We start from the raw sequence: 13,172 nt of genomic DNA on the forward strand, positions 1-13,172 counted from the left end.
TGCTTTGTAACACGCATTGGAAAAAAAATAACAATGGGCATGAATAGGGTGTTTTTAGAATGGCATTACTAATTTTTGCTTTTATGATATATTGCATCCACACCACTAGGAGACAGGACAAAATTCAGTTCTTATGGTTGTATCTATCAGTGAAGCACAAACTAATTTACTGAGTGTACATTTTTTTTACCTACAATCAAAGGCCTGCTAGATTTGGAAGAGAAAGCAGAACAATATCCATTAGTTGAAATGCCATTTCAGAGGGTTGAATTATCTTGCCACACAATCTAAATTAGATTCAGTGTGTGAACTGAATCACTGAACTGGAACTTTGCCAGATAAATAAGCACATTTCATTGAACACAACACATTTAAATTCACTCTCACTTGCTTATAGGGAAATTTCTACATTAGGCCTGCGTTGTTCCACAGAAACCTGTTTCAAGAGCAGTTTTATGATTATTTCAACATATTCCTGACCTTCATGTCATTCATGAATGGAAATGTGTCGTTATCAATTAATATCACTGATAATTGAGGTGAAACAGAGGTCAAATGCATATTTTCATTCTTAGAGTTTTAAGATTCCCTCATTTTGCATGAATTAGAGTGATTTACTAGCAAGGTTAGTAACTAGTTTCTCTTTGTCTTTGAGTAAATTACTTATCCTGAGCTCTGATTGAAGTCAAAAACTGTCATGTGGGAATGTTTTCACAAGGGCATGAGTCAAAAGTGCTTTAATTCTAAATTACATTGGCCAAAATTAGGGTTTTAGGAATTGTTTTGTCTGTAATTTATTAGATTTTTCTCAAAAAAGTGTTAATAATCCCACTTTGAAATTATAGTCCTTATAGTGTGATAATATGCACCAAAATAGGTTCAATTAGTCATTTTTTCCCCTGTGAATTTTGAAGTCAGAACTAGACATCTAGAAAACTAGAAGATACCTATTCAGAAATTGGCTTTCAAAAATAAAGCCACCAGAAGAAATATTCACTTCAGTGAAAAGTGTGACAACTAGCCCCGGTCTCTATTTGCGGGTTAAATGAAAAAGGAGCATACTGTAGAACTTAATTTCCTCAGAGGTAAGGATAAGGAACATGTCTTTAAATGCAATTTAAATTAAGGGCTAACTTTCTTTGAAGTCATCAGATTAGATTTTTGACAAGGGAGAGACACATCTCCTCCTGAGAGTAAAACACATGCTCTGTGAATTTAATCACAAGAGGTGTGAACAATATTGACCGATATTTTTGTGCTATTTCTAGGATGCCTGGAGTAAAGACGTAATGAGAGTTTGATTGCGGCTGTTTGACAATAGAAGCTTTGCCTTCATGGATTTCTGTGGTTCTTGACTGACTGCATTCTTTAAGAATGATAACAGTGCTGGCGTTCAGTGAAGTGACTTGTTTGACGAGACATTCCTTTATCTCGTCATTAACGCATGAACACGCTCATCCAACCTCATTCCAGTTTCGGGGCCATTGGGCGAGTTCTCACTCTAAATGCTATTTATCCTCTAACAACTGCGACACAACACCATTTTAGTTGTACATGCTGGATCTCTTCGAATAATAAAGGAATAACTATGGATTATTAATTATGAGGGGCTGAGGAGAGTGAAGTACCTCTTTTTTTAACAAAGACTTGAGCCAGAATGATGGAACAGGTGAGAAACTTTGATATGAATTTTATTCTGTTGGCAACTTCTGAGTATGAGCCAGGCTTTATTTTTACCATATGGTTTCCTCAGACACAAATTAATGCATGAATTAAAATGTAATATTGGACAATTGTGAAGAAAGTTGAGTTTGGGACATGTACAATTACATTACCAAGTTTTTATACATACCTCATTTTGGTAGTGCCATGTTATTCTTTGAAATACCATGCAAATGCAATAAATATGGATCTTGTTCAGTACCATGGTACTGCAAGCTCTTTTGTAAGAGTTTCCTATAACAAAAAACAGTTTATTGATTTAATGAAACTAGCTTATTGCCAATTCAAATGTCATACTATTGCTTTAAAGAGCCACAGTTTTCTTAACACAGCTCTTTCACCTCAGCTTGTTGATTTCTATTGAGTATTACTTTGCATTTTGACATCAACTGGTGTGGTTTTGGCTGTTAAAATGTATGGAATTTAATTGAACAAAATATAGCGTGTCATCACACGGCCTTCTGATTCTTGTAAACACATGAATGTAGTTGCGTTGTTTATTTGTTAAGTTCTGAGATTTTGCTGAAAAAAATAACCTGTCATATGCATTCCATAGTGCAATGTAAAGCTATGTTTAATATCTACTATATTTTATACATCAGGATGAATCAAAAGACTTTAAAACCCTGAAGGCATGGTTCCAGGGTGAAAACAGTCTGAAGATCCAGACAAAACCTGCCCTCCCAGAGAAACCCAAAACCATCCCTCCGTCGACAAAAGTCAGCAATCCTTTGATCTCATCCATCAAAACTGCTGTGCAAAAAGGGTCACTTCAAGCGCCACGTGTAGTCTTCAAGGAGGACAAAAATCTCAGTCGCCAGCTCTCTCCACCTTGGGGATTAAAGACCAGAGAGAACCAACCCATCAGTAATGATGAACTGCTGGATAATAAGCAGGTCAACACCATTAAGCAGAATCTGAAAGACAAGAATCTTCCACTGGTTCTGCCTGTAGCTCCAAAAACCAAAACTCCAGAGCCCGATTCCAGCCCACGTACACCTGCATCTGTTCCACCTGCCAAAGTGTCCACACCCAAGAGTTTTGTATTTACTCCTCAAAAAACTAGCCAAGTTGAGAATGAGAAGGCATACACAATGAAAGAGGTTGACACTGCCAAAAAGTCTCTGAAAGACCGCAATCTTCCACTGGTTCTGCCAGTGCTTCCAATAAAAGCTGATACCCCAGAGCTTGAACCCAGCCCCTATACACCTCGGAGTTCCACACCCAATAATTTTGTGTTTACCACTCAAAAAACTAGCAAAGATGAGAATGAGGAGGCAAATACAGTGGAAAGACCAACACCAGCTAGCCATACCCCTGCACCAAGTCACTCAGCTCCTGCTGGCCCATCTGTAACAGCTAAGGCTGTTGTACCTTCTCAGACTTCAACTGAAATACTTTCTGTCCCCCACATTCTTGCCCCAAGTTTTCCAGCTCCAGGCAGTTCAACCTCTGCCAGCCCTGAGCCAAAGATTCCTGAACCAGCCATCCCAACACCATCTCAAGCTGTTCCTAAATCAAAGCCAGAAACTTCTATTTCATCTCCTCCTGAAACTGAACCTTCTATACCAAATATACATATGCTCAGTTTATCAGAAGTATTTCCTCCCCCTGAAGGAAGTCCACCTCCAGAATTCACCGATATTCCGCCCCCTGTTTTTGATGAAGACTTTCCAGATGGAGACTTTTCTGAGCAAACCATACCCACTCCAGCAATACGTACATCTATCGTCCCAGTTCCCAGGAGTCAAGTTGTCTCTAGGTCCCCTGCCCCATCCACTACTCCAGCGGTATCTCCAGAGCCCTTGGTGAATCCCTTAGAATATACACCTGCTCCAGTCTCAAGCCCTCCTCCAGAAGTTTATACTCCTGCTGCACATCTAGACGTTTTACTGGAGAATGCAAAAACTCTGACTGACAAGGCAACTATTAACCCATTAAGGTCTACTGAGGACCAGTCCTCAACCAAGCCGCTTTCAGCCCTCTCAGCCTTGGCGAGAGCAGAGGAGATGGCCTCGGTAAAACGGTCACCAAATGATAGCCGTATATTTAACCTTCTGGAAAGGGCCAAGAGAAAGTCCACACTGGCTACCACACCTGAAAATACATCTATACCTCAAAATACAACCCTAGTTGAGACAGCTACACCTGAGATACCTCTGCCTAAAACTCCCACACCTCTGCCTAAGACTGCCACAGCTGAGGTGACCCAACCTGATCTAGCTCCACCTGAAAAAGCCTTACCACAGCTTGCCACAGCTTTAGAAACAATGCATGAGGAAGCCCAACCTGTACCAGAAGTGTCTGATATCCCTAACCTCCCTCCAGTTGACTATGTGAATCATGCTCGGTTGCCACCTAAAACTTACCCATCTGAAACTGAAGCCAGTGGCTTTGATCACAGTAAGTATCCATTTAAAGCAGGGCTCACACTATTCAATCTTAGCAGCAGTTTTGCTGTCTGAGATAATTTTCGTCCATTGTAGAAGGCTTCTATTTTTGTAGGCCAGTCACGTATGAATAAGTTTGACATTTGCACAGATGGATGCTTAAATTACTTTGCAAAACAAGTCTCAGATGAAGTTCTGGCAGTTTCAGAAATTTTGTAGAGTGTTGCTGTTCCTGAGGGTCTAAAAGTTAGTCAACACAAATAATTTCTTAAATTCTTAAATTAAATTTAAATTCTTCAGCATTGTAAATATCTTTTAACTTTGGAAAGCAGTGTTTAAATACCTTTTTAGGTGGATTCCTTCCTTCAGGGAGGGTTGGTATGCAAGATATTTAAGTCTATTGTAGCTATGTTGGGCAACATCTTTCATAATCAGAATGACAAAGAATATTCTGTTTCAAGAAAATATCTAAAACTGAGACATTTCAGTTGAACTAAATGCTAATTAGGCTTGCATACAGTATATTCTCGTAAGCAGTTGTTGTAATTAGAACATATTGCTCATAGTTAAGAAACATCTTTACCGAGAAAAATAATTGTTTTCATTCAAGCCTGAATTTAAAATGACATCAACTGTCAATTATGTGGAATTAAATATGATTACATCACTTAAAATTGTGAAAAGAGTTCACAAAAGAGTCTTTGATTTTAATTAGGCTTGAGTATAAACATCATGCTTCCTCCATTTTTTTATTCTATAGTCCTGTTCTACCTGCATTGTTTCCTTGACCTCGCCATTTTCATCGGCTTTGCAGACATAACTTTCTCACTTCCCTATCTATTCCTCATGCTTCTTCATAAGGTGCATTATTTTAGTCTTTTTTCTTGTTAATTTGAGAATGCAATAAATGCAGGTAAAATGTACACTTTTCTTTGCAATAAAAATCAACAAGATACATTTTTGAAATTGCATTAGAAAGCAATACGTTTTCATAAAATATGTTTAATTAAGTTTATTTTTATGTTTACGTATGGCTTGGTGATGGATATTTATTGTCTTGTTTCTGCAGGGGTGGTGACAGTGGTCAAACCAGTGAATCCTCCTCCCCCACCGCGTAGGAAGGTTCTGCCAGCTACACCCATTGTGGATCCCCCACTTGAGATTCGAACTCAGTCACCTGCCAGAGACCTCCAGATTCCCACAACACCATCTGAACCTCTAGAAACATATGGTAACAAAATGACCCCAAAAATCTGAAACTCTATGCAAAGTGTTTGTCTACATAAGTAATATTTAACTTTTTTTTTTTCATCAGAAGATTCACTATATGACAACTCATTTGAGTTTTATGAAGATGTTGAAGAACCTAAGGCTCCAGCACTTCCAACCTTTAGGCCTCCATCAGTACTATCATTAGCTTCTAGTACCAAAAGGCCAGTTTCAGCTCATGAGGAAGCCTTCCTGAGAGAGTTGAGCCTAAAACAGCAGTTGAAAGAGGACATGTTTCCGAACATGGATGATAGAGATGTGGATTATGGGTCTATGAACTCTGGCTCTCCATATACAGAAGCTCAAGCTGCTGTACATCAGGACTCTCCTGCCTTGACTCCATCAGGGTAAGCCATTAAATTCATGATCATTTACTGTGACTAAAAAAAATAAAAAATTAAATAAAAAGTATATGTTATTGGTATTGAACACTGAGTTTTGTTTCTGACTTTCCTCCAGGACTCTTGAAAGAAGTGACAATGTATTTGATGATCAAGTAGACAGTAAAAAAGGCAAAACGACAAAGACTAAGAAACAGAAAGGACCTCCAAAGAGTAAGTGCGAGAAGTCTTCACTAAAGTACTATTTTGTGTGTGTGTGTGTGTGTTTGTCATCATCATCATTAACCTTCTTTTTTTTATTCAATAAAGATCAAATTTTCTTGAAACTAAATTTTGGAAGATATGAAGCCTTGTTTTCAAAAAATTTAATTTATATATAAATTATTTTTGAAAATTATAAATTGACATACAATTTACAATATGATTTATACTTAAAACAAGAAAAATAATTTGCCATTTGGTGTAAAATTCAAGTCTTATATTCTAACATAATTTTGCTTCTCAAGTAAATTCTTATTTTAGGAATGTTTAAATATTTAATGGGAAACCAGGACAAAAACATGTTTTTTGTTGTTGTTGTTGTTTTTTGTTTGTTTTTGCGGTGTAGTTATTTATGTCCCCAGTAATCTCATCCCTGATGACTTTCTGATCCACAGAAATGATAAACACACAGGAAATGTTATTTGTTTATTTTTAGATTCTCTTTTATCTTCAAAGTGTTTCAGTTATTGACAAACGTTTCCTATTGTTTGAAATTAGATCCATATGCTGATGCTCCAGCTGTGGTAAGTTTTACCATTGTTGTTTAAATAGTTTTAGAATTACTGTTTAAAGTCTGTTTTAAGGTTTATGTCAGGACCTAATGATTGCAGCATTTGTAGCATTATCACCTACATTTCATGTCTTCTTATTGCATGTTCAGTTTTTTAAATGATTTGTTGAAACATGTTGCCTTTAATTATCCAACCTAATTAGGTGGAGGAGACTCCCAAGAAAAGCTTGTTCTCCAGGTTTGTAACAGCAATTGATTTTATTTTTTTAAATTCACAGTATTAATTAAAACTACGTGTACATTCCCAAAACATCTCATCTGAATGTAATAATGAAAGCCTTCAATCCACAGGAAGAACTCAGGGAAAGTGGCAGATGACAAAGAACTAAAGAAAAAAGAGAAACAGCGAGAAAAGGACAAAGAGAAAGAGAAGGAGAGAGAAAAGAAGGAGCAGAAAGAAAAGGAAAAGAAAGAAAATGAAATGAGGAAAAAATTTAAGGTAATAAATTTTTTTGCAGTTTTTTACATGTCAGTATTGGTGTGTTTGCACCAATGATTCAGCATAATTATTGCTTATTAAACTCTCAAAATCCATTCCGTATTACAATCCACATCCCACTCCTCAAGCAAATCAAAAGGTGCACTTACCATCACTAAAACCCAATAGTTTTAATCAAATGTGAAATGAGCCGTACATTTCAATTTCTCGCTAACAGCAAGAATCCTTTTTTTAATCCACATGGCAAGGTCAGTTAAGTGATGAGCATGTGTTAATGTAACTGTCTGTGTGTGTATTGATGTTTTTTTATAGCTCACAGGGCAGGAAGAGTCAATTTATCATGTTAAAGTGATCGAGGACTGTAAGGGCCGTAAAAACGACCTGCCGGTGAAGGTTGGAGACACTGTGAGCATCATCCGCACCAACAACTGTCCTAAAGGAAAATGGCTGGCAAAGGACAGCAACAACAAATGTGGGCTCAACACAACAAATACACAATCAAATTAATTTAGCACCATTATCTTTGCTCTTGCACAATTCGCAAATAATTAGCATCACGCTAAATTAGTTTTACAGATAAATGAGGTGCGGAAAATAAGCATTGTTATGAATTTACCCTGATAAGGACTAAATGCCTAAATAGATCTGTTACTGAGCAAGGACCTGAACGAGTCCTTGAGCTCTGACTTATCTGTTAGACTGTGTATGTGAGCGCTTATCTCATTTTTCAGATGCTTCTGGTGGAATGCAGATTGGCAGTGTGCTGTGTGTTGTTTTTCAGACGGCTACGTCCCGGTGGAGAGTGTGGATCTGAACATCAATGGCATTATGGAGCTGGGGAAGATGACAACGGCATCTAACAGATCCAACGGCAATGGACTCAAAGACCCAGAGGTCACCAGTACAGGCAGCAGGTAGCCATAGAAATTACCAGGCTTGCTACAACTCGTTGGCATTGCATGCTAAAATGATCTTGATCTACAGTTTGCAAATGGAAGTGTTATTTTTTTCCATGTGTGTTTTTAGGACCTCAGAGCATTACGGCATGAACCATGAGAGCTGTAAGAACCTTCTTTTACTCATTTTCATTTATTTTATTCATAATATTTATTTATAATATGCGTCTTAACCAGCCATGACCACAATACGCAACAGAATATTTTGTTGATTACTTTCTGCTGCATTGCACTAATTAGCCCCGCCCACTGTCAAATTGCATTGGTTCAAAATCCCAGCCTCACGTTATGCAACAAATATTTTATGATTCACTTTTTATTGTACCATGGTAACACATGTAGGACACTACTTTAATGATAATACCATCGTAGTATTAAAATACTTTGGACTACCATCATGAAGTACCATGGTATATATTTGAGGTAAATACCATAGTAAAAATGCTACTGTATTTTTATCTGATACAGTACCATAAGTGAACCATGGTATCAGTACAGCATATTTTCATGAGACTAATGTCTGTGCGGTATTTGCTGTTTTGGATGGTTGTGTTTTATAATACAGAATACAAATCCTACTCAACTGCAATTTGTAATGTTTTTTCTAGTAAATCGAAATACTGCAACTATAGAAATGTAGTTAAGTTTTTAAAATTGTATTTATTTATTTATTTGATCAGTCTCAGAAGACAGTGAAGAGTGGACATGTGATGATGATGACCCTGTGCTTGGCTCTGCTAATGAAACAGCACACATGTGAGTGTTACCTCGTGTGTACATTCGCCTTCTTTTGTACTCGGTTACAAAGCTTGACTGTTAAACTCTTGTATTGTTTACGAGGGGTGTATGTTCAATCTTTCAGAGCGCTGAATCAATCACAAGCCACACCAGCTCTAGGTGAGTCACTGATGAGACATCATGGGAAAATGTTCACAGGAACACTACTGGGAACATCCAAGATTATATTTACTATATTAGTCGTTATAGCTACAGTATATCATTCACTTGTTCATAGTCACATTCATGGAAGCCTATCTCCACCACACAAGCAAAAAAGTAACACTTTATTATGACATTAAAAGTCAGAATGATGACATAAGCTAAAATCATGAGATAAAAAAGTCTATTATGACAACAACAACAAAAAAGAAAACTGACAAAAACATAATTATGACATAATGTTGAAATTTTGACCAAAAAACAATTGACAATAAAAGTTGAAATCATGGCAATCATAATTATGACATAAGTCAGAATTATGACCAAAAACAACTATGACATAAAAGGTTGAAATTGACAAAAAAGTTAGTTATGACATAAAAAGTTAGAATTCTGACATGAACAGTCATAAGCATGACATAAAAAGTCGAAATTATGACGTGAACAGTCGTAATTATGACATAAAAAGTCAGAATTATGGCATAAAAAGTCAAAATTGACACGAACAGTCATAAATATAACATAAATAGTTAAAATTATGACATTAACAGTTATAATTATGACAAAAAGTGAACATTATGACAAAAAGTCAAAATTGACACGAACAGTCATAAATATAACATAAAAAGTAAAAATTATGACATTAACAGTCATAATTATGACATAAAGTCAAAATTATGACATAAAAAGTCAATTCACATACACAATCATAATTAACATGAAACGTCATAGTTATGGCATAAAAGTCCAAATTATAACAAAATGTCTAAATTATGAGCTAAAGAAACTCTTAATTATGAAATAAGTAAAAATTATGAGATTCTAAGTCATAATTCTAAAACAAAAATCCAAAATTATGCTGATAATAATAAATTATTATTATTATTATTATTATTATTAATAATATTAACTTGTTGATTCGTGTTTTTTTGTCCCTACATTATTATTTTTTTCAGATCCTGTTCACCAAGACCAACGTGATTCAACTTATATGAACATGCCGTAAGTTCTATTCTATTCTATTCTATTCTATTCTATTCTATTCTATTCTATTCTATTCTATTCACTAAAATGCCATGTCATAATTCTGGACTATCTTTGCTCTGTAATAAAACGTTTCACATTAAGAACACAAGAATAAGCATTTGTTTACTGTGTGTTGCAGAAGACAAAAGGAAGCGGTTCAAAAACTCTCCACATTCTTTATGCAACCCAAGACGTCCTCTCAGCCTCTAGCACGAAAACACAGCCCAATGTAGTTATTGTCTGTTTCCTTTGAATTCACTAAAGATCGCTTACTGTAAATGATACGATTACAGGATTGCAACTAACCTCTACTTCCTGTTTCCTTATTTGGCTGTTTGTGCATCAAGAATGCCAGAGCTCACACCAGGTATGATTCGGCTCTCTTAACCTGAATTACATAAACAGTCACATCTACCCACACTCACTTTTTTTTTTCTTCTTCCCACTTCTGGTTTCATCTGTTACCTCTTGAAGAGGATCCTGACAGCTTGTAAGTGCTCACAAAATATGTGCATGTTCTCACACATAACACAGACAGTAATTCATGAGATGTCTTTTCCCCGCAGGAGTATGTGGTCAGACTGGTTTTACATGAATGCTTGAGATGGTTTTTCAGAAACCATGTCTCATTCCCTCGACCTGTGCAGCCGTAGTGCTAACTGCTAACTAGATTGTGTTGTTATTGTATATTTCCTTCAGATATGAAGAGGAAAAAGATTTAGATGTCTCAGATCTCCAGATTCTTCCTCCTCCGGACTTGTACGGCGACATCATAGCTGGAGACTCCATGCCTATTTACAGCAAGTACGTACATTAAACAAATCTTGAGCTTTTTATTTGATTAAAGATTGAGTAAAACCGGTAATATTCTGAAATATTATTACAATTTCAAAAAACTTTTTTTCCATTTTAATATATTTTAAAAAGTAATTTATTCATGTGATGCAAAGCTGAATTTTCAGCATCATTAGTCCAGTTTTCAGTGTCACATGATCCTTCAGATATCATTCAAATATGCTGATTTTCTGCTCAAGAAACATTTCTCATTATTATCTCAACTGAAAACAGTTGTGCTGCTTAATGTTTTGTGGAAAGCATGATACTTTAATGAACAGAATGTTCAAAAGAACAGCATTGATTTGAAATAGAATTTTTAGGAAAATTGTCTTTACTGTCACTTTTGATCAAATTAATGCATCCTAGCTAAAAGTATTCATTTCTTTTCATTTAATTAATGAATACTTATATAATTAAAATCATACACATATACAGTTATATATATAATTATTGTTATTATACATAGTGTTAGCCTTTAAAAAAATTGAAAATGAAATATAATGTGACAACTAACCTCTGTCTTCCTTATATATTCATATGGAAAGATTATTCACAATCCTTTTTTACTTCCTCCTTGACTTTTAACATTCAGTGCTGGCTTTAAATTTTACCCTGGTCCTTCCTAACCTCTGGCCTTTTTAGGCTACAATGATGTTTACTGACATTTTAGAGAACATTTTTGTCTATTCTAGGCCGATCAAAATAGCTGAATAACTCCGGCTGCGAGAGGGAAAGACGGACTGCGCTGGATCTCACTGTTTCTGAGTTCATAACCCTCCTGTGGGCTGTGTTTTGATGAGCACCGCAGTAAATGTCACCCACACATACTGAAGCGGAGACGTGTCTGTCAAGTGGGAAGAATTATGTTTGTGATTGTGCATCAGTCTGTAAGTGGCTGCAGGCGAGTTCTTCTATATGTATAATATGTTCATTCTGTGAAAAAAAAGATTATTCCGATTATTTAAACCATTACATTTAAGAGTTATGAGTTCTGTGGCGAAGACAGTCTATCTAGTCTGAGGTTGTCTGATCATTTTAAAATCCATAATTAAACAACTGAGTTCAAAGCTGACAGATCAAAACGACTTCACGTAAAACAGCTTCACATCTGAGTTGGGTTTTAACAGTTTATTGCAATGCCAACATTAAAATGCAGTTCCTAAGTCATTATTTTTGGTATCATTTACTTAGATGTTTAGGATTGCAATTTAAAGGTTTATAAAACTATACTTTGTATTTGTATTAGATTAATTCGTATTATAGTATTGTTTTATATTTTACAAGCATGTTTCAGTATTCCCAGTCTTCAGGGTTACTCTACATGAGGGAAAATATGCTGATGCTTGTAGTGCAAGTTCAAGTGTTGTATTTGTAATTCTACTGCATGTACTAAGTTTTCTGGTGAAGACAATAAATTCCAGAGTTGTGTATCTTCAGCCTTTATTTCAAAATTATATTTATAAGTAAAGGATTCAAATGAGTCTGTAAAATGTGTTTTTGACAGAAGTCTCTTATGCTCACCAAAGCTGCATTTATTTGATCAAAAATACAGTAAAAACATTTATGTTGTGAAATTTCCATTTTTTTATTTTAATATATTTTAAAATGTAATTTATTCCTGGGAGGCGAAGCTGAATTTTCAGCATCATTAGCCTACTCCAGTCTTCTTCAGAAATCATTCTAACATGCTGATTTTCTGATTTTACATTTCTCATTATTATCTCAAATGGAATGGATTCATTAATTAATTCAATTTATTTATTTTTGTGGAAAACATTATACTTAAAGAATAGAAAGTTCCAAAGAACAGCATTGATTTGAAATTGATATATTTTTTATTGTAAAATTATAGTCTTTACTGTCACTTTTGATCAATTATGCATATCAATAATGCATCCCAGCTAAATAAAAGTATTAAATTATTTTTAAATAATATACATATATAATTAAAAATAGATAATTAAATAGCATTTAACATTTAAAAGATGCTAAAATAAAATGTGACATCTAGCCCTTTTCTAGCTTATATATTCACGTTCATATTCATATATTCACAAAACTGTTGTTCTGTTTATGTTAAGGAAGGAAAATAAATAGTATTTTAAAATATTTTAGCTAGTTATAAAAGCTAACCATTAAGAAGTGTGGATCAGCATCTCAAAATTTCTGTGATGGCAAAGCTGACTTTCAGCAGCCATAACTCTTGTCTTGTCTTCAGTTTCACTAATATGCTCTGATGTTTAACACAATGTCTTATATCATCATATATTAGTTGTTGATTTGCTGTTGTTTAACAGCTATATATATATATATATATATATATATATATATATATATAACTTGAATTTTATCAAAATAACGGCACAAACTACAAAATGCATATACCACTTTATTTTCCCTTTTTTTCTTTTTAACAATAAA

The 13,172-nt window shown here is 35.0% G+C and overlaps 1 protein-coding gene across 1 annotated transcript; it reads left to right on the forward strand.

Moving 5' to 3' along the window:
- The first annotated feature begins 1,486 nt into the window (after window positions 1-1,486).
- LOC306880315 (uncharacterized protein) lies at window positions 1,487-12,188 on the forward strand. Its single transcript, XM_079433774.1, has 17 exons — window positions 1,487-1,669; window positions 2,325-4,125; window positions 5,182-5,343; window positions 5,428-5,728; window positions 5,841-5,935; window positions 6,482-6,507; window positions 6,698-6,732; window positions 6,846-6,993; window positions 7,306-7,465; window positions 7,775-7,907; window positions 8,020-8,054; window positions 8,630-8,705; window positions 8,812-8,846; window positions 9,845-9,890; window positions 10,054-10,143; window positions 10,585-10,718; window positions 11,444-12,188. The coding sequence occupies exons 1-16, from the start codon at window positions 1,658-1,660 to the stop codon at window positions 10,634-10,636; spliced, it is 3,207 nt and encodes a 1,068-aa protein (XP_079289900.1). The 5' UTR covers window positions 1,487-1,657; the 3' UTR covers window positions 10,637-10,718; window positions 11,444-12,188.
- Window positions 12,189-13,172: the final 984 nt, after the last annotated feature.

Source organism: Barbus barbus (assembly GCF_936440315.1).
Source record: "Barbus barbus genome assembly, chromosome: 14".
In the NCBI taxonomy this organism is placed as follows: Eukaryota; Metazoa; Chordata; class Actinopteri; order Cypriniformes; family Cyprinidae; genus Barbus; species Barbus barbus.

Coding starts and splice junctions, on each gene's coding strand:
- LOC306880315 (XM_079433774.1), top strand. Junction 4,126..5,181: donor AGCCAGTGGCTTTGATCACA/GTAAGTATCCAT, acceptor TTGTTTCTGCAG/GGGTGGTGACAGTGGTCAAA. Junction 8,055..8,629: donor CGGCATGAACCATGAGAGCT/GTAAGAACCTTC, acceptor TTATTTGATCAG/TCTCAGAAGACAGTGAAGAG.